At 53.8% G+C, this 19,822-nt stretch overlaps 1 protein-coding gene across 9 annotated transcripts in view; it reads right to left on the bottom strand.

Annotated features, from left to right (window-relative positions):
• LOC123032519 (tropomyosin alpha-3 chain) overlaps positions 1 to 19,822 on the bottom strand; it is a 37,769-nt gene that overhangs the window by 8,144 nt on the left and 9,803 nt on the right. For 2 of the 9 annotated variants that reach the window (XM_044448444.1, XM_044448439.1), the window contains exons 2-8: positions 14,658 to 14,791; positions 13,619 to 13,736; positions 13,099 to 13,169; positions 8,834 to 8,909; positions 6,812 to 6,874; positions 5,766 to 5,835; positions 3,272 to 3,350 (exon numbers count right to left, since the gene is read on the bottom strand). In XM_044448444.1, the coding sequence (XP_044304379.1) occupies positions 3,272 to 3,350; positions 5,766 to 5,835; positions 6,812 to 6,874; positions 8,834 to 8,909; positions 13,099 to 13,169; positions 13,619 to 13,736; positions 14,658 to 14,791 (611 nt within the window). Of the gene's footprint in view, positions 1 to 1,377; positions 1,905 to 3,267; positions 3,351 to 5,765; positions 5,836 to 6,811; positions 6,875 to 8,833; positions 8,910 to 10,552; positions 10,629 to 13,098; positions 13,170 to 13,618; positions 13,737 to 14,657; positions 14,792 to 19,822 lie in introns of those variants that run through there. The other 7 variants (XM_044448442.1, XM_044448447.1, XM_044448441.1 and 4 more) reach the window with 5 other exon arrangements.

Below are 19,822 nucleotides of genomic sequence, written 5' to 3'. Positions count from 1 at the left end.
ACCTTAAAAGGCCAAGGGACACTAGTACAGATTAGCCCTCGGCACCTCACAAGCACAGCAGACACACACGGGGTGCAGGGCTGGACCTGAATGTTCAACCTGTTTTGGGCCAACGGCCAAACTGTTTTGTAGAGACTCTGGGGGCCCATGTTCCAAAGGAGGGTGGGGCCAAAGCAAAAGAGGAGGCCCCCCCAAATATGGCCATATTTTAGCTTACAGCTCTTTGAGCCAGTAACCAGTGCCTTCAGAGCAGTATTTCAAACATTGACAATTGAGGCAGGAGAGTTGTACCCAAGTCTGCGAACTCCAAATGATTGGTGGATGGGGGAAAAAGAGGTCCGGGCTACTGGGGGAACCCCATAGAGCTGGACTGCAGCCGCTGAAGGGCTGGATTACCCCACCTCCCTGGGCTTCTGCTCCCTGCCTTGCTCTGAGGTGAAGGGAAAGGGCATGGGAACCCCAGATGCGCCACAGTTGGGGTCAAGGTTTGAGATGCTTGCTTCACACAAGATTGATTTCATACCCCAACTTGACATCACTTTACAACAGAACTGCGCCTTCCTAATCAGGCCGGAGACCCATCCTGTGCAATTACTGGGCTTCCAAGACCAGCAGTCAGCCAGGTGGGCCCCTCGGAAGCTCATGTGCCAAATGCCGACTGTCCCCAGGCGAGTAAGGGACGGCTCAGGGGTACGCGGCCTCTGACCAAGGAGCCTAATCCCCACTCTGAGATGCAGCCTCTTCCAGAGAGGCAAACTGCACGTGACGGACACAGTTTCTGCCGCCATGTATTATGCTTGATTGTGCATTGTTGGAATAGCTCCCTTTTGCTTCATCGCTCTACTCCCCACCCTGCCGTCAATTCTAAAGGGGCAAAGCGAGAGATTCCAGCCACGTGGTCCGTCTTCCCACCAACTCGCATCCCACCTACCCCAGAGTTTCCCCTATGCCTGGACAAGGACACTGTGAAGTCCAGCCTTCTCGAGTGTTCGAACGATGCTCCCCCCACCCCATTTCTCCCAGTCAGCATGCGCAATGTGCAGGAATGCTGGGACGTGTAGTCAAAGAATACGGAGGGCAGCATGTTGGGTGAGGACGGGGTAAACAGACGCCCTGTGTGCGCAACAGCTACCGGGGACCGTGTTTAGACTAAGTATTGCCTGTTCTGAGACCATGTTGCCTTTGCTCCTTGGTGACACGATGCTCTTATACATGCCTGTACAGACAACGCTCAAGACACTTGGAGGCACTGCTGGATATACACACGTGTGTCACATGTACCTTTTGCCAACCACGGAGAACAACTACCCAAAGATGTTTTATGTTTGGAGTTGGGGCGAAGAACGAAAAAAAGAGGGACTCAAACCCAGTGCAGCATTTAGTGCATGGTGTCTATATTACATTCTGCCAACAGTCGCACAAATCTCTTCACGAAAACAACACGATGTGACAGTCGCCACAGCAGCCCCATCTCCAGGACACATGCCGATCCCGGCTGCACCTCCTGCCGCCCTCCCGCTGCAAGCAGGCAAAGGGCAGGAGAGGCTCTGGGATCGACTACGCGGATGGGAAAACCCAGCACCCTCCCGGAGCCACTCCAGCGGAATCTGGCACATCGGAAGTCACAAAGACTGCTTTGTTTGAGAGGGATGTGGGGGAGAGAATCCGGCAGCTTGCAAGGTCACGCACGCCCCAGCACACGGAGGATGCTCGTTCCCACAGCTGCCTTTGCCTGTGGGGCAGCGAGGCGCAGGAGCTCCGGCCAGGCCAACAGGAGAAACGGAGGGTGGGTGGAGAAGAGGGCAGCGATGAGATTTCCCCCACCAAAAGGAAAATAAAAATAAAAATCCCCCAAAAGCTGCAGGAAGATCCACTAAGTGGAGCTTTGGAATCACAAGTTTTATCTGTATGCAAGAGAAGAAGAAAACACCAATATAAGGAATCCCTACGGCTCTTCAGTGGAGAAAGCAGAGCTGGGGGAGCAATGGGCAAGGAAAGAAAATAGAAAGCAAGACTGACAGCTCTTCCAGGCATGGTGGGGTGGGACGCATTCCATGGTTAGGGGGCAAAGAGGTCATGGATGAGTGAGTCCAAAGTCAAATCCACAAACCAGAGCGAGCGCAAGAAGCAGCAGGTTATATCAAGCCAGAACTGGGTTGTTGTTTCTTTTTAGAAAGGGTTCGACTCCCCCTTACCCCACAAACGCTTCAGACCAAACAGCTCTCCCAAAATGCGCACACACCGCACACAAAACCTGACAAAACACGCGCAAATGCACACGATGGCTGTGGCCGGCTCAAGTGGGAAGGACCTTCATTTCTCTCCCACTGCATGCCATTCAGTAGAACGACAGGGGTATGTGCCCCCCAGAAGCAACACAGAAAGCCAAAGGAGGTCAAAGGCAACAAAACCCGATGCAGAGAGGAAGAAAAGGTGCAGGGAATACAGAATACACCTCAGTGGCCAGTGCGGGGAATCATAGCCCATCCTGCCCAGAGACGGGGCAGGGGAGGGTGGAAGAGCGCTATTTCAGCTCCTGAACGACGATGACTGAATTCCTGCTGCTGATTCAGGAAAGGGTATGCCCTGGTCCAAAGGCCAGGCCTTCCTTCGTCTGTTCAAGTGGGGACATGGGTGAGATGGAGCCCAGCGGGGCAGGCTGAAGCCGGGCTGTGGGCTCTCCTCTATACAGCAGCCACTGCATGGCATCTCCAAGTGCTTTTGCCCCATGCAGAGCGAGACACAGTTCATGACCCAAGTGGCCGAGACAGGAAAGGTGCCTTCTGCGGGACAGTGCTCGGCCCACAGACTTGACACACAGTGGTCTGTCTGGGGGGCGGCTCTGATCAGGCCACCAACTCTGGGGTTTGTGGCAAACTTGCCGATCGAGGGGAAAAGCAGGGACACACGCGTTAGTAAGAGGAACAGTTTCCAAGTCAGGCTCCCTTGGCAGGGAAATCTGGCGGCACATGCACAAAAAAAAAAAAAAAAAAAAATTAAACCACACAAGGCTCTCCATTATATTAAGAGCTTTCCTTTGCATTAGCAAGGAGTGCAGAAAGCCCAGGTCACGCGAGGGCCGCCCTGACAAAGCCATCAAGCCAAATCACCGCAGCATCTTAGCACGGCTGCGGCGGAGCCCCACTCCCCACCCCACTGCTTGCTGCAACACGCAAGGCACGCTCAAGCGGGGCTGACAGACAAGTGTGCGCACACAGACACACGCACGCACGCATGGCGCCACCCTGTTGGTCCAAGCAGTGGTATTTACATGGAAGTCATGTCATTGAGGGCGTGGTCCAGTTCCTCGCTAATGGCTTTGTACTTCAGTTTCTGGGCATACAGTTCATCTAAAAATAAGGTGGGAGCAACCAGGAGAACCGAGCGTCCAGCAGCAGGAGACACCAGTGATGGAAAGGGAGGAAAGAACGTGGTCAGACACACATGCTTCAGGATCAGAGGCACAACCGCAAGGAAACTCCCAACCCTGAGTGCATTTGCTGAGCGACTTCCGAGGAGGAGGAGAAGGATGCGAGCATCCTTAAAAAGAAATCCATGCGTCACCCCACCACCCCTGGGAATGGTGAAGGATTGCATCATTATGTTAGAAATAGACCAAGAGCTTCTTTTGGCAGTGGGTAGAGCTTTTGTCCCAAGAGTTCAGTGGCTGGGGAAAACCTAGTATCTTTGCGAAGCAGACTTTTCACATGGAAGGCAACAAAAACACAGCTTTCTGGCTCTCGCTCTGACCCAACCTTAAGGAATTTGTGAGATCAAGGGCATCTTGTTCACTCACTGCTTTTAAAATTACAATTTCCTTCAGCTGTTCTCTTGTTCCAGTTTCAGGTCAAACTTAAAAAGAAACTGGAGTCCTTACAGCAAGAGATGCTAAACTTGCATATACGATCACGTATGTCTAGAACCCAGATCCCCTGAGCCTCTGCCCGACACTCAAATCATGACAGTGTTTTTTAATGACCTATGAAGTCATCCAATTATGACTACAACTTTTTACTCATTTTTATCTCAACCCTTGCCTTCGGTTGGGCACACCAGCTGTACTTCAGCATTTATTCTGTTTTAAACGTCTGTGACACTCAAGGCTAATCTGTCCTCTTTGGCATGCATTTGGCCGTTGGAAAGTACAGAAATGCAAATATTAGCCAAACTGACATACAAGGAGATTCTGATTACTTTAAAAAATGCACAACGGCAAGAATCAATTCCAGTGAGACAAAGACACGCACTTGGATCCTAACGCAGGAAGACGTGCCTCGAAGGACAATTTCCCAGACCACCTCCCAGCAATCCCTGACATGCCATCCCAAAGGAGCCTCCAGGCCCATCCCCTGCACCTTCCTGAAAGTGTTTTTGGAAAAGGGATTGCAGGTAGCTGTACAAGGGAGATGGGGAAGAGGGCGGAAATAGCAATTCAGGAACTGCAAATTAACTTCTCTTTGGATCCAAGCCAGAGAAATCAAGCTTTGGAGTTAAACTTATTCTGCTCTGTGCAGTCTGGAACTTCGAACATGTTTGACATTTCAGCTTTATTTTTCTTTATTTATTAAAACATTTAGGACTCGCACACTCTCTCCCTCCATGAGTTATTTGAACAAGTCTCGAACAAGGACGTGTTGCTTCTCCAGAACACATGGAGGGCTGGCCAGCAATGACAAGACCGCACCCAGCAACTTCTTACAGGTACAGGAGTGCAGCCGGAGCGGCTGAGGGATTCCTAGACGGGGCTGGGCACACCATGAACAAACACCTATGCTTGCCTTATCAGCAGCCTCTTCCATACCCCGAGAAGTTTGTCCTGCATCGTAAAGGCAAGCCCATGCAGCTCCTGGTTATCTTAAGGCCACATTTTATGATGCTGGTCTTTTGCATTTGGGCTTCCAAGGCACAGAATGGAAGGGGGGTTCCTCCCTGCTCTTCTCCAGAGAGGAGCGCTTCCTCAAAACCTAACTTTGCCCATGCCAGTCCTGCTTACTTGATTTGCAGTATCCCCACTGTGTTTTTTAATTTTCCAAGAGAGCCATTTTAAACTTCAGTTCCATTAAAGCAAAGAAAGGCTGCAAGATCGCTCTAATAATTTTGTTTTGTGCTTTGTATAATTGACCACATGTGTCAGTCGTGCGGTAAAAAGGAGAGCAGTTCTGAGAAAATGAACCCTGGCTAAAGTTCTCTTTTGCCTTCAGTAAGTGTAAGCTACTGGGGAAGCTATTTGGCCACCTAATGAGAAGGACAGACTCATTGGAAAAGACCCTGATGCTGGGAAAGATTGGAGGCAAAAGAAGAAGGGGACGGCAGAGAATGAGGTGGCCGGATGGGGTCACTGATGCAATGAACATGATTTTGGGCGAACTCCAGGAAGCAGTGAAGGACAGGAGGGGCCCATGTTGGGGTCCACGGGGTCGCAAAGAGTCGGGCAAAACGATCCGAGCTGCTCACTCAGACACAGCACACGAGACACTGAGCCAGTCATCCGAACTATCTGTTCGACTTCTATTCAGAGAGCCAATTAAAACACATTAGTATTGATCCTGGGAATATACAAATAGTTGCGCATGCGAGGCTCAGTGTTCCAGTGCAAGAGTGGCCAACCTGAAACCCAGTGGGGACCCCCGAGCACCCTCCTGCTCACGCTTCCCAGCAAATGATACTAAGAGCCTCTTATCCCGGCAGCAAAATATAACTGCCCGGAGTTGTTGTGTTCTGGCACCGATGCAGCGCTGCCCCGCCGACTACTGGGTTGAACCTACCTTCCAAGTCATCAATGGTCTTCTCCAGTTTGGCTACCGATCTCTCGGCAAACTCGGCACGGGTCTCGGCCTGTGACAGGAGGGAGGGCTGTTGTCAGTTAAGAAAGGAGGCCAAACCCACTATGGGCAAAGACTACTCCTGGTAAAGGACTCTTGGCATGATTCTGGAGGGACTTTTAAGCCAGACTGGGTGGAATACAGCTTAGAATTTACCTGTGAACCTTTACAGCTTTTGCTACTCATCAGTTCAGAAATTCAGACATCTCAAGCCTTCTCTCTTGATTCGTGTATGCCCCGGAAGCACAGCAGAGCATATAGCTGTGTGGACAGTTATCACTTCCTTATTGTTATGTCCTAGTGTTATTTTTTGGCGCCGCTTTCAGCACATGACACTGCAGGTTCATGGTTTTGTGGGATTTTGATCAATTCACTAGTATCAGCAAGAATGTTGGTTCCTCCCACACTGTGCCAGACTGCAGCAATGCACCAAGTTGGGGCAGCGAAAGGATAACACTAGAGTGGATTGCTACATGGAAGGACAGTGCCTAGTACCAGTTCCGAAAAGCCAAGAATGTGCTTGACGGCCATCTCTTCCTCAGTTCCAGGTGACGATCCGCTGTTTCACTCTGCAGGAGGCTCCAGGCAGCAAACCTGGGATCTAGTCCAGAACCCAGGAAACCGCACCCCCTCCCTCCCCAGGCTGGTCTGCCCATCCTTTCTTTAAACCATTGCCATTGCTTTTTTCATGCTGGTCATAAAATCATAGTAGGGCCGAAGAGGCCCTGAAGGCCATCCAGTCCAACCCCCTGCTGTTGCAGGACACCATGTTACACCGCCCCACTCAGGGCTGCCCAGTTTCGCCTTGAATGCCTCCAGTGTGGGAGAGCCCCCCACCTCTCCAGGCAGCTGGTTCCACTGTCCTTTTGCTCTGACAGTGAGGATATTCTTCCTGATGTCCAGCCTGAATCTGGGTTGCCGCAGGCAGGCTTGGGAAATGCCACCTACCCGCCAGCTTGACTCTTCTGGAAACCATTTTCATCACTCACCTCCTTGAGTTTGTCGGTCAAGATCTTGATCTCCTCTTCATACTTGTCTTCTTTTTGAGAATACTGGAGGGAGAGAAGATACACTTAGGATTTGGTGGTCAGAAACCATCCGTCACCTTCCAGTCCCCACGGGGTTTGCAAATCTTAAAAGCAGACTGTGTAATTGCGGTACTGGAGTGCTTTTAAAAAAAAACTAGTCTTGTGGCTGCCTTGTCAAACCTCCAAATGGGGCCCTCCACACATTCAGGGCTGCAACTCCCATCAGCCCTAGCCAACATGACCAAGAACCAGAGATTCCGGGAAATTCCTAAAAAAACATCTGGAGAAACAGCCCAGTGTCTGGGATGATGGACATGGCAATCCAACTCATCTTGAGGACACGCTCTTGGGAAAAGCCTGGCGTGATGCCTGGAGTGTTTGCATTTGCACCAGGGGGACGGAAGGTCACATCCTTCCTTGACGGGGAAAGTGGGACCAGAAAACCTGTCAGCCCAACTTGCCTCACAGGGAGGAAAAGCAAAATCAACCCCACCCCCTCTTCACAAGAAGCCACTCTCCGCAGTCCAGGAGGCAAAGAGCCCTGCCAGTCACGGCGCCCTGGCCCTCCTTTAACCAACATTCCAGCGGCTGGCCTTTGGGCCCGTGCCAATGCCCCACCCGGGGCCACAGACCCTCCCTGGTGCAATCCGCCAGTGCAGTTCCTGCACACAGGGCACAAGCCAAATGGAGAGAGGGCCTCCCCCCGGTCGGGCAGACGGCCTTGGTCACAGCCCGTGGGCTGCAGAAAAGCCCCCTCGAAACAGCCACTCAGAAGCCTCTTCTCACTGGCTTGCCTAATCAGCAGGAGGTTCTTGTGCTGCTCTTTTGACCCTTTCCCGCCACCAGGTCCAGGATTGAGTTACTTCCAGGTTTTAACACAGAATGCATTTTTATCTATACCAAGTATGATTCCCCTTGGAGCAAAAGGTGGAACAGAAACAGCCGTTGGGTCAGCAATTTCCAATTTCATCTGAGGGAATACCAGGTGCGCAGAGGTGCGTTTGCCTGGGCACCCCGAAGAGCTGAGCAGTTCCAGGGCAGCCCAGGTCAGTGCCCCCCACCCAGCTGGCGCATTCGAACACGCCTGAGATTAGGTCCTGGTGGCCCAAGAACCCCTTGGCCACCTTCCTACCCGTGGAGCTCACGAATGCTTTCAACTTCAGCCCCAGCCAAGCTGGCCAATAGTCCAACACATCCTGGTTGGGGAAGATGGTGCTAGAAGTTTTATCATGTTTGGAGGAAGCAGAGTGGAAATCCTCGTGCGACAGCAGCAATGCTGGTTTCATCCCAAGCAACTGATTGGCGGTCAATGTGAGGCAGATTTAAGGGAAGCATGGCCCCGACACAAAGCAGAGTTTGACTTTTAGAAGTCGCTGCCACAAGGAGGTCATCATGGCTAGGGGTTGAGACAGCTCTGGAAAAATGCCAGCTGGAAGACTGGGTCAAAGTTTCCCAGCCTTGGCTCCCCCCTCAGGCACTGAGAGACCACCAGCCGGGGGTCAGAGGGGTGGTGTGAGCTGCGGTCCAGCTGGCGCCCCCAAAGTTGAATTAGGCAAAGAGGCAGGCAGGGAGGGCTGTGAATGGCCATTACACAGGGCAGCTAAACAGGGTCCGTGACATGGGCTGAGGAACCCATTTCGGCATCACGGTTGCTGGAAATGGCCAACGTGGCAAACCAGGCCGTGTTGAGGCGGCCAGATCGTCCCTGTGAAGGACAACCCTCCAGTCTGACCCGACAAAGCGTCTGGCAGTCTGCGCTACCACTGGAGGTCCCCTCTGGCAGCACCGTCTGCGGTCCTTTGAGAGGCTGACAGGCAGGACTGGAAGGAGGCCTTTGGCCGCCTCTGTGCACAGACCCAGCAAGCACAGGCCGCCGCCTCCGCAGCAGCTCAGAGGGCCCCACTGGACAGCACCGCAGCACATGCCGTGCCCCTCGGGTTTACCCTCCAGCTGCGCTGGTGGGGCAAGAGAGCGCCACCCTACCTTCTCAGCCTGAGCTTCAAGGGACTTGAGATTGTTGGTGACATTCTTCAGCTCCTCTTCCAGCTCTGAACACTTACTGCCAAGTGTTTTGCGGAGGAGGAAAAAGCAGTCAAGGGACAGTGGATGGGAAAGGGTCAGGGAGGGAGAAAGAGGACAGGAGAGAAAAAGAGAGAAGAGTGAATCCTTGGATCAGGGGAAGACTGCGGGGAGCTCCAGGAGGTGGGCCTGCAAGGCCAGCAACTGCTTCCCCTCCTGCAGGACAGGAGGTGTCTCCTGGACCCGGGCAAAAAGTGCCGACCGAGCCCCAGCACCTTGCAGGCGCTGTAGTCCGACAGCGTGGAGGTTCAGTCTCACGAGGGCTTCTGAGTACTGGGAAACTTATACGGTGCAGAAACCTGGGGGGCATCAGCACCAGAGTGCCTTCTAGCTATTTTGCGTGGCAACTCCCTCAAATCCCCGGCCACCGGCTGTGCTGGCTGGGACTGATGGAAGTTCCCACCAGTGGAGAGGGACAAGCTTGCTGGCCCTGGAGAGCTCAGCAGATGGCTTTTGAGACATTTTAATTTGGGGTGCTGGTGATGGGTTTTAGCTGACGGGACGTCAGGTCACTTGGTCCCCTATGTCAGAGGTGGGAAGATTCTCCCCCACCCCCAGCTTTGCCTAGGGCCAGACAGCTTGTGCTTGCCAGTGAGTGGCCTGGATGTATTTCTTGCAGAGGGGTCTTGATGCTAAACCAAACTCCCCGTCGGCTCTAGACAAATCAGCCAAAGGGGATGCTGAATCTGGAGGGCGGCATGTCGCCCCCCAGCCCTGCATTAAAGCCGTTCTTTTATCCACCCCTCCTTTAAACAGGTTGCCAAAAGGCGTTTTCTTGGTGGTTGTTTAATTTGGATGTTTCACGTGTGAAACATTACTCTGCCAAGGGCAGAAGCATGTGTGTGTGAAAGGAAAGATTATCGGAAGAATTTTCACCTAAGACTACATCACAGGCGTGTGATATTTCAACCATACACCCATCTAATTTCAAAGTTCACTTGCGACACACTCCTACAGTTCATTTCTACTGAGCTTATTTCCTAGTCAAGTGTGCAGTGTGTCTGTAAACGGTCGCTTGCTTGCTGGTCTGCTTGGCTTTTCCAACTTTATATGATTCCTAGCAACTCCCCAGTTTTAAGTCAAGTCATTATGCGCTGTTGATAACGCGGCCCACAAACAGGAAGTTGTGTGCCAGGGGCTCTAACCACATACGCAACTGATGTCGGAACCGCTGCGGCATGCTCACCAAAGCACCGAGGCCAAGTCCGCCATGCTTGGCGGGGTCGGCAGGAGAAGTGCCGGGGCTCGAGGCTCGTAACACACAGGCCTAGGTGAGGCCTGCCTTCCAAGGGGTTCTGGCAGGTTCCAAGGAGAACTGCCCTGCAGGTTTCAGACGCAGCCCGGACTACAAAGCCTGCAAATGCTGCAGCAACGGCCCAAGAGATGGGAGCTGCCTCGGCACCACCTGGCCCAGCCTTGCACAGAACTGCTTCGGCCTCGTGGCCATTTTGGACACGGCTGCTTTGCCGAGCGGAAGCCAGCTGCTCAGCGGAAAGCACGTCAAACTCGGTTGAAAGGCGAAGGAGAACAGAACAAGCAGAGCGTTTGAGGCAGCAGGAGAAGGGCGGGAGAGGGGGATCCAGAATAGGGTTGCTCAAGGGAGTGGGGGGGAGGGGTTAGTACCTTTTCTTCAGCCTGAGCAAAGAACTTCAGGTTTTGGTCCATCAACCGGATCTGCTCGTCCAGCTCTCGGCAACGGCTGTTAGGATGACCGCGTCGACAGGCACGGGTTGGGCGGGGGGGCCAAAAGGAGCAGCAGCAACAAAGACACACAAAGCAAAGCCATAAAAAGGGGAGGGGTGGGGGAAGAGAAGGGAGAAACAAAAAAACAAGAGTGTCACAACACACATGCTTGGTGGGGGGGGGGCGGAAAGCGGTTTATGGTGCGAGGCAAGGAGCGCGGCTCGGACGGGCAGCATGCCACGTGGGAGGTTTGGGACCCCGTTACACAAGGCCCGGAAGAGTGGTGGTGAAGAGCAGGAGTGCGGCCCAGCCCCCCGCAAATGCCTCTCTCAACTGGCTCTCCCCAACCTGGTGCCCGCCGGATGCGAAGGACCGCAAACCAAAGCGGAGCCAGCCTGGCTCGTCCAGAGGGCCCCAGCTTGCTGACGGCGGCTGGGTGAGGAAATGCAAGGAGTGGTGTTGTGTGTGTGTGTGTGTGTGTGTGTGTGTGGGTGTGGGTGTGGTGGGGGGGGACCTTCCACAAGGGAGAGGAATGTGGGCCACCACCTTAGAGCCAATCCTACCAGGGGCCACGCCGGCTCTCTTCCTTTCCCACCTCGCTACGCCAAGACTGTGTGCGAACACAGAGGTGCATGCAAGAACACTCAGCAAGGCACAGTGTGAGCGAATGCATGTTTTCCTGTTTAGCTGTTGTCACTCTTCATGGAAACCTAGTTCCTACCCTGTAAGCCGCAGAGGTGCTCAGGCAAAAGGGAGCTCGTTGAAGCTCTGGGTGCCTGACTCATATCCTCCCCGCCGAAAATAGTCAAGCAAGTGAGATGATGCAAAGGTGATAAAGTAGGGCTCTTTTTGTGGCGAGGAATCTGCTTTGCCTGGGGTGAGTTTTGGCATTCCTGACTGACAGAAAGCGCTTTTAATTGGGAGCCTCTGCAGCAAGTGGTTCTACATTTGTCATGCGGAGCTTGTCAAACCCCGCAGGGGAGGCTATTTGCTGTCTCTGGGCTTGCCCAGAAACTGAGCTTGACTAATTCCTCCATTTCTCAAGCCAGACAGCTGAGCTGCAGAGGGGCAGTAACCATGCACCACCTCCCACAACACCCGGAGAACCAGAGGGGGTCAGCTCCCGGGATGCCTAGCACACACCAGCCCCAACTAAGAAAGAGGCACCAGAGCAGCTTGCTCCGGGAGGAGGTAAGCACCCCAGCAAGTGGTGGGTGATGGGGAGGCAGAGGAAACTGGGAGGGCTGGTGTACAATCAAGGGCAGAGAACACCAAGCACCTCCACAGCCCATGCTCTCCAGACGCGCTCGACTGCCCCGCCCAATTCCCAACCATTATCCTGGCTGGGAATAATGGGAACTGTGCTCAAAGAAAGCTAGAAGGCAGCAGGCTGGGAAAGGCTGGCTTGGGAGAATCGCCTCGTGGCCCAGTCTAAGCAGTCAACTGCTTTATTGCGCAGTTCCAGGGTGCCAAGAACTAAGAGACTGCTAGATCTGTGTGCATGTGGAGCTGTCCAGAGGAAGAGGGAACAGCTGAAACCGCTCTGTAGTTGTGGCATCGAATATGCCTTCAGCTTCACAACATCCTCTGCCCCCATATTTCATTATTCTTAGAGAAGGCATTCGATAGTAATTCTATCTACTCCCTCGCTAGGCAAGACGCATGTTCGGAAGTTTACAGACTCCCAGTTATCCTGCCACCTTTCTCCTTGAAGTCATCCTTGGGATGCCAGCGTCCCACTTCCGTTCTCTAAAAGGGAAGGACCTGGCACTTGGCATTTGTGACTACTGCCCCCAAACGCACGGCAGTTGTTAAGCGATCATTGCTCCACGTCAGCTGCGTGAGGGATCCAAAATAGCACCAGCCACAAACCAGGGAGGAATGAGTAGGCATGGTGGCAGAACCCCCAACCGCTGCAGAACTACAGAAAGAAGGCATCCTAAAGGGGCATACTAAGAGATCCAGTGGGCATGGGATAAGCATCGACTTGTAGGGCGGGGTGGGGGATGTGGGGCAGGGGGATTGGCAATGGAGTACCTCGGGAGGAGGACCTGGCTGGCTGGCACCCTGACCAGGCCCACTCCAGAATGCGCAAAAGTGCCACAAGCCCCACCTGCTCTTCCTTATCTGGGGATTTCAGTGGGTTCGTGGGTAGGGCAGCCCCCACCCCAAGGCCTTCCAGGGACTGGTGAGGGGGCATCAGCCGAAGAAAGCTGCAGGAGCACTCGTGCCGCTCCGGAAGTGGGTGTGCTCCATGCCTCGGCTCCTGCTCCCTCCCAGCATGAAAGAGGCCAATGGAGGGCACGGAGCCTCGAGGGCCAGCCGTGATTCCCTCCAGCCCCGAGGCTGTCCGCCCCCCCCCCCCGCCGCCCCCAACGCTTCAGGCCTCGTCTAACAGGGTGCAAGCCAAGCTGTTTGTGTTAGCTTCCATGCGGCGAGGATGCATCGTGCAAAGGAAAAGCAGCTCAAAGGTAAGAGGCACTCACGACTCTGCCAGCTCAGCCCTCTCCTCTGTACGCTCCAGATCCCCTTCAATGATGACCAGCTTCCGGGCAACCTGGGGACAAACAAGAGGAGTGTCGAGACAATCCGCACGGCTGCAAGAACGTGGGGGGTGGGGAGCACGCCTGCACTCTCAACACAGCACCAGGCACATGCAAGCAGCTGCCACCATCTGTTCAGGTGGCAGTAAGGGCTTGCAAGGCCAGCCTGAGGCCCAGGGCCAGTTCTGCCTCCGGGGGCGAGCAGAAGGTTCACTCCCAGCAAGCTGAGTCTTCAGCTCCCAGTGTTCCTGAACTGCTGGCAGGGGCTGCCGGGCACTGAAATTCAGAACAACTAGAGAGTGGCCTCGTGCCTAGCGTCCTCCTTCGTTCAATCCACTCAAAAAGATGGCAGGGAGCCTGGACTGAAGGTTGCAGGAATGACCACGACGCCATTTTCTCTCTTGTTGCCTACGGAACACCGAGAAGCAGCAGCCAGGCTAACTACCACCCCAGAGCGCCTCACCTCCTCATACTTCCTGTCGGCCTCTTCAGCAATGTGTTTGGCCTCCTTGAGCTGGATCTCTTGCAGCTCCATCTTCTCTTCATCCTTCAGAGCTCGGTTCTCAATTACTTTCATGCCCCTGTGCAGAGAAAGAGCGAGGGGGGGATGAACACACACGATCGCCCAAGGGCGCTGAGCAACAAGGAGAGCCCAAGGAGGCAGGGAAAGGGACTGATTGTATACCACTAACTAAAGCCATGCTACACAGAGTCAGCTTCCTCAGCCTGACAACCTGAGCTTTGGTCCTGCCGGCTGGGCTGATGGGAGGCTGGGCCAAGTTCTGCCAGGGCACCAGAAGGCTGGATGAGGAAAGAACCGCTGGGCAGCGAGGTACGGCGTCAATGTTTTCGCAGGGTCCATGGGCAGCGGATGAGCTGGTCGTTCCATGGTTAGCATACGGGGATTCGGCTGGGAGAATGGAGCCCACTTTCCCAATGAGCCGTGAAATCCATGGGGCAGCCAGAGCCTGGCCTAACTGATGAAGGCAGGGGAGCAGTGCCAGTCCTCTTTCAGCCAAAGGGCTGAACTGCATTACAGAAAAACTTTCAGGAGGTGCACTCAAGGCGTGAGCTGGGCAGAGGGTAGAGTGGGCAGGGCTCAAAATGCAAGACATTGTGACGCACTGTCGCCCGAAGTTCCTCCTGCCAGAAGGGGAGGAATTTCGGCCTTTTGAAATCCAATATCCACGAGTGATGGAGGTGAAAGGGGGCAGGCCTTTTCAGTAACTCTGCAGCAACGGACAGGGACCCACGGAGGGTCAGACTGGGCTGCCAGGCCTGAGCCACTACATGCCAGGGAAGAGATGATTTCCCCCAGTGATCAAGAGCCAGGACAAACATACATCCAGGGTGGCTGGAAGGAGCAACACTGACTAACACCTGTGGCAAAAGGGGCGCTGGAGCCGTGCTCCCTGCTCCCACACGCCACAGGGCCACACAGGGCCACACCAGGCTTGCTACTTGGTCTGAGTTCGGCAGACGTCTCTTGTGAACGCACACACCTCTCACTCTCGTCCGCGGCTTTCTCAGCTTCCTCCAGCTTCTGCAAGGCGGTAGCAAGGCGCTCCTGGGCCCGGTCCAACTCCTCCTCTACCAGCTGGATGCGGCGGTTAAGGGACGCCACTTCTGCCTCAGCCTAAGCAAAAAGAAAAAGAGGGATGAGTCGTCCAATAGCTTTCCGTTTAAATGAGGAGGAGAAACAAGAAAGTGCCTCTGGCCCTTACAGCCCTGTGCTAGAAAGGGGGGCTTGCAGGGTTTCCAAAGATGCACTTATTTTGGGCTGCCTGCTAGATGTTGTTTGTCACCCACTCTGATAGGCTGCAGCCAATACAGGCAGTATCAGGGAGTGCAAAAGCTGTAGACCAAATAGAGTTGCCTGCGTCTGCGTTGGGAATGATGCTTGGTGAGCACTGTGAAAGCAGAATCAGGTAACCTTGTAAGAGCCACAGGATCACACAAAGAGGTGCCCAACACATTTGCATGCTTGTTTTGGAAGACAAGATTACACCGTTCAATTGTCCTTGGGGCAAGCACAGAGCTTCCTTCTCTTCACTACACAGCCCCGATATCTTCAGACAGACAAAATAACCCAGTGGCAACAGCAAGGAAGATCACCGCTATGACCCCTTCATCAAAACGGGTCAAACCACAGCAAAAGCTCCAACGGGGCAAAGCTCAGGGAACCCAGGTTCAGTTTGGATGCCAGGAAGCACTTCCTGACAGTCAGGACCCCGAGGGTGTGGAATGGGCTTCCACGGGAGGTGGGTGAGGCCCCATCGGTGCGGGTGTTCAAGGACAGACTGGACATGCACATGGTGGGCATGTTGTGAGCGGAGCCGGCTGGAGCCGGGGGTTAGACTAGGTGGCCCGGGAGGCCCCTTCTGACTCGCTCTGTTTCTAAAAGAAATTCTGCTCGCAGGAGTAAGGAAGCCCCTAAGAAGAGGCAAGTTTGGTATTATTACTAGAGGGCACAAGCAAGACTGTTTGGGATACTTGACTCCCACGAGCCCCTGTCAGCATTCTTGACCACTGGCTGCGCTGGTTGTTGAAATCCCTAACATCTCAAGGTTGACTTTCTGCCCAGCCCCAAACTATTACACTACGGCTGAGGACTGCCTTAGCCCTTGGTGTGTTGGGCTACAACTCCCATCATTCCCATCCAGCGACCTCTGACTTGGGCTTTTAAGAAGCTGGCTCCTATAGAGATCAAGCTAACCTAGCATTGTCTACCGACTTGGAGAAGCATGTGATCCTTCAGCTGGCTCAGCAAGACCTTTCGCATCTTTTCCATCCTGGGCAAAGTCAGGGATACAAGCAGCAGTGCCCACACCACTCTGGTTACAAGGCAGTCTTCAGGGGCCAAAAATACAGTTCCCCTGTAAGCCCAATTCCTAGCACTTCTTTCTTAAGAAACACATCACTGTTTCTTTTCCTTTTACTGTCCTACCGCTCATAGTCACTTGACAGAAACAGTTTCGAACGTGATCTCCAAATGGAAAACCTCCCACAACAGGCCACAAATCAACAGAAACAAGACAGACCCAGGGTGGCCATCTGGAAAGACAGAATGGTCCCGAGTCCTAGTCCAACACTCTAACCACTAGGCCACAGTGACTTACATAGGGCCGACAGCCTCGGGGGGGGGGTCTGCCTCTGAACACCAGCTGCTATTACATTGATATCCAACCTTTATTCCCTTTACGTGAAACCCAAAGCAGCTCACCTTGGTGATTCACCTCCTCTGCATTTTATCCTCACAATAACCTCATGGGATACAGCTGGGGGTCCACCAAATGGAGTCAAGCCCAAGATAGCGGGCAAGAAGGGTTCGTGGGGAGGAAATACACCCGGCAGAACAGGCAGGGTGCTTCTGGACATGTGACCCAAACCAAAAACTTGGTTTGGGTATCAGAACTCAGCTAGCAGTCCTTTAACATGGAAAAGCACACCTGGGCCACCCCCTCCAGGCTTCCAAACTTTCTTCGTTTCAACAGCGCGATTTGCAGGCAAATGTTCAGCCCTTGCAGATGTTCCACAAATCCCTGAGAGATTTAAAGGCAGGCAGACAGACTTCCCGCCCTTCTCTGGGTCACTGAGCACCCTCTAAAGACCTCCGTGAGAATGCAACCTTGCTGGCAGGCTTGCTGCTAGGTTAGGGCTTCTCATGGGAGCTCCAGGCAAGGAGGACATGCTGCCTGCCAGTCCTTCTTGACTTGCCAATGAAGGCTGGAGAAGGGACAGAAATGAGAAGAGACACCGTGTCGCTGTGCACTCCGCGAGAGGTTCCATGCGCCTTGCCACCGCTTGAGGCGACTCTGCTCATTTGCTCCATTCCTAGCCACTAAGCAGCTTGCTCTCTTGGAAACCTGAGCACAGCGAGTCTGAAATCCCAATTCGGACAGAAGATGATCAGCCTGCTCATCACAAGAAACGGATCCCGGACTCCCACACAGCGGGACTCGGTGTGTCGCCTTGCCAGCTGGAGCCTTCAGAAGGATCTGCCACTGCAGCCTTTGCTAAGGCTGTTCACACAAGCATAAGCTTAAATCAAAGAAGCCACAAGGCTGGCTGCGTATTTATACCAAGCCAAGCTACCCTGCGAATGAGCCACATGGTGTGGACTGTTCAGAGAACCACCGATGGTGCTTCTGTTCTCCCACTAAGGCCTCGCACAGGTATCCCAGCGTCCTACATGGTGGAACCCATCTTGTCTCCTGCTTTCTGTCACTCTTTCCTGGGGCAGGGAGCCCTAAAAAATGCACAGTGGGGAATCTATTTTCTTTTCAGTCCTACTAAATTGTACAATTGTTTCCCTAACTTTTTGGTCGCTGCTCTTTCAAAAGTCAGCTCTTGGGGCTGCGGGCTAAGTGCAGCCTTCATTGGTCCATTTCCTTGGTCAGTTTCAGCTGTCAAAGGGAGTAGAGAAGTGGAACAATCTCACACACACAGAAACTGAGACAAGACTGCACATAGGCTGCCTGGCCCACAGGCGCCCATTGAAAAACACCCGTGAAAGGAGCAAAATGACAAAAACTGCACCGCAAAGCAGGGTCATAAATTTCACTTGGCAATGAAATCCTCTTGATTTTAAGAGCTGAAGTAGCACTTCCTAGAGCCGTCCACTTTTCAACGGCTCCAAGCCGCCAGCCAGGCCAAAAAGCAACAATATCAATTCCCACCCCCTTTCAGCGACTCCTTTTCAGAGCACTTTGTTGTGGGACATGCTGGCAGTTGTAGGATTTTTTTCCCCTCTGTCCAACAGGCATAGGATTATATCCTTACTTTCTCCTCTGGCAGTGAGAACGCAAGTTCTCCAGCTGATGTTACTTGCCAGACCTTCCCAATCCAGCCAGCGGCGGCCCTGAGGGAGGGGGGAGGCTGCAGGCAAATCCAGCGCAGCCGCCGGACTGCCGCATCAGGACTGCCCCAGCATGCAGGGACTGCCAGTGTTTGCGTACCTCACTCAAGAAGTTACAAAGCGAGCGTCTGACCACTCATTCCAGAACAGCCCAAGAATCCTCGGTATCTTGCAGCAGGCTCACACATGCCTGCCTGGAGAGCAATGCGGGGCGGGGGGAGATGTTTGTTACATGTGCATTTTTCGCAGACACTTCCCAGGGACACAGTGTCCAGCTGCAGCGAGGCACAGACCGACATGCCGGCTCTCAAGGCAAAGCTGCCAGCGGTCCCCTTCCGGCAGGGGCGAAGGGCTTCAGGACACGGGGGCAAAATCCAGCCTCCGCATGACCACTGAGTATCAGGTTTCCCACTTACTGTGCAGCCCCCCCTCCCCGCCATTCCCACAGCCGGAGATGCCTCTCCTAAGATCAATTTATTGGCGCTAAGGCAGGGGCTGCTTCTTGACCCTCAGCCCCTGCTGCCGCTGGAACATACCTTGCCAGCTTCTCCGAAACAGAATTTGGCCTCGGGGTTGCAGCAAGAGGTTCTGCATCCCAGCTCTGTGCAAACAGGCACAGAACTGGCTGCATCACCGCATCTCTATGGTATCTTTTCGCCTGGCAGCAGCAACCACATGCGACACAACAGTGGAAGCCTCTGTTAGGGCTGCCCAGTGCCACGTGCACAGAAAGGACCAGGCACACCCGCTGCATCCTGTCTGCCTCCTTCCCTCCCGGAGCCCTCCTCCTCCAGCCGGTCCCAGTGCTGACCAGGCCCCTCTGTGCCTCCAGGAACCCCGGGGCAGGCAAGCAAACTGCAAGATTAGCATCTCATGCTGAGAGAAGCATCTCAGGCGGTCATGGGAACAGGGCCAAGGCTGTGCTGAAGCCAAGCGAGAGGCGGGGAGAGACCCGGGCAATCAAGGAAGCACGGAGCCAATCCTGGGAAAGTTTAATCCCTTTCCCAAATAAGCCTAAGGCTGGCACAAGGGAAGCAGGCTAACGCCCCCGGCCTTCTGTTTGCAAAGCCGAGGAGTGGAGCCCTTTACCTTGGCTCTCGGACTGCCTTCCTCCTACCTGCGCTGCTCCACCCAGGGCTGCCCAAGCAGTCAGAGGAGCGGTGCTGGGCAGGCGCGCATGGCTCGCTGGGGCGGCAGGGCCGCTGGTGACAGATCTCCCAGCTGTTTCGCCTGCCCTTCCTCACAGTGCAGAAGGCAGGCCCATGTCACTTCGGCTCATGGGGAAAAACAGGCTCAAATCTACAGTCAAGGTATGGCGCTTCCACTAAGTCACACGCTTGCAGTATCACGCCATGCCTGCGCAGAGGCCGGCCATGGAGACGCGTCAGAGGCTGCAGGAAGAACGTCGTACTGACCTGAGCTGCTATGAGCAAAGGTTAGATATACGAAGTTTTATTTTCTATTTAAGTTTCCGAAAATGCCTGGAGGCGTACCACGTACTACTTCAAAAGTGAAAGTACTTGTGAAATTAAATACGCCCCTACAGCCATTAGCAGCCGTATTCAATCTACTCTAGTCTGTAACCTGTCCGAGAATAAGGGAACAGTTTCCGTCTATCGCTTCGGTAGGTAACAAACCACACCAGTGACGGGATGGACACCTGGGGCAGGCGTTCCCCTGAGCAAAGGCTCTCTCCATTCTCTGTTGCACCCAACTTAGACACAGGTTCAGTTCTTCGGAATGGGAAGGAAGCAAGATGCATGCTCTCCAAGCAGCTCAGCCTCAAGGCTTGGTGGAAGCTCGTGATTT

Source organism: Varanus komodoensis, unplaced genomic scaffold, assembly GCF_004798865.1.
Source record: "Varanus komodoensis strain SLA01 unplaced genomic scaffold, ASM479886v1 scaffold55, whole genome shotgun sequence".
Taxonomy (NCBI): Eukaryota; Metazoa; Chordata; class Lepidosauria; order Squamata; family Varanidae; genus Varanus; species Varanus komodoensis.
This window is presented reverse-complemented; position numbering and strand designations above follow the sequence as displayed.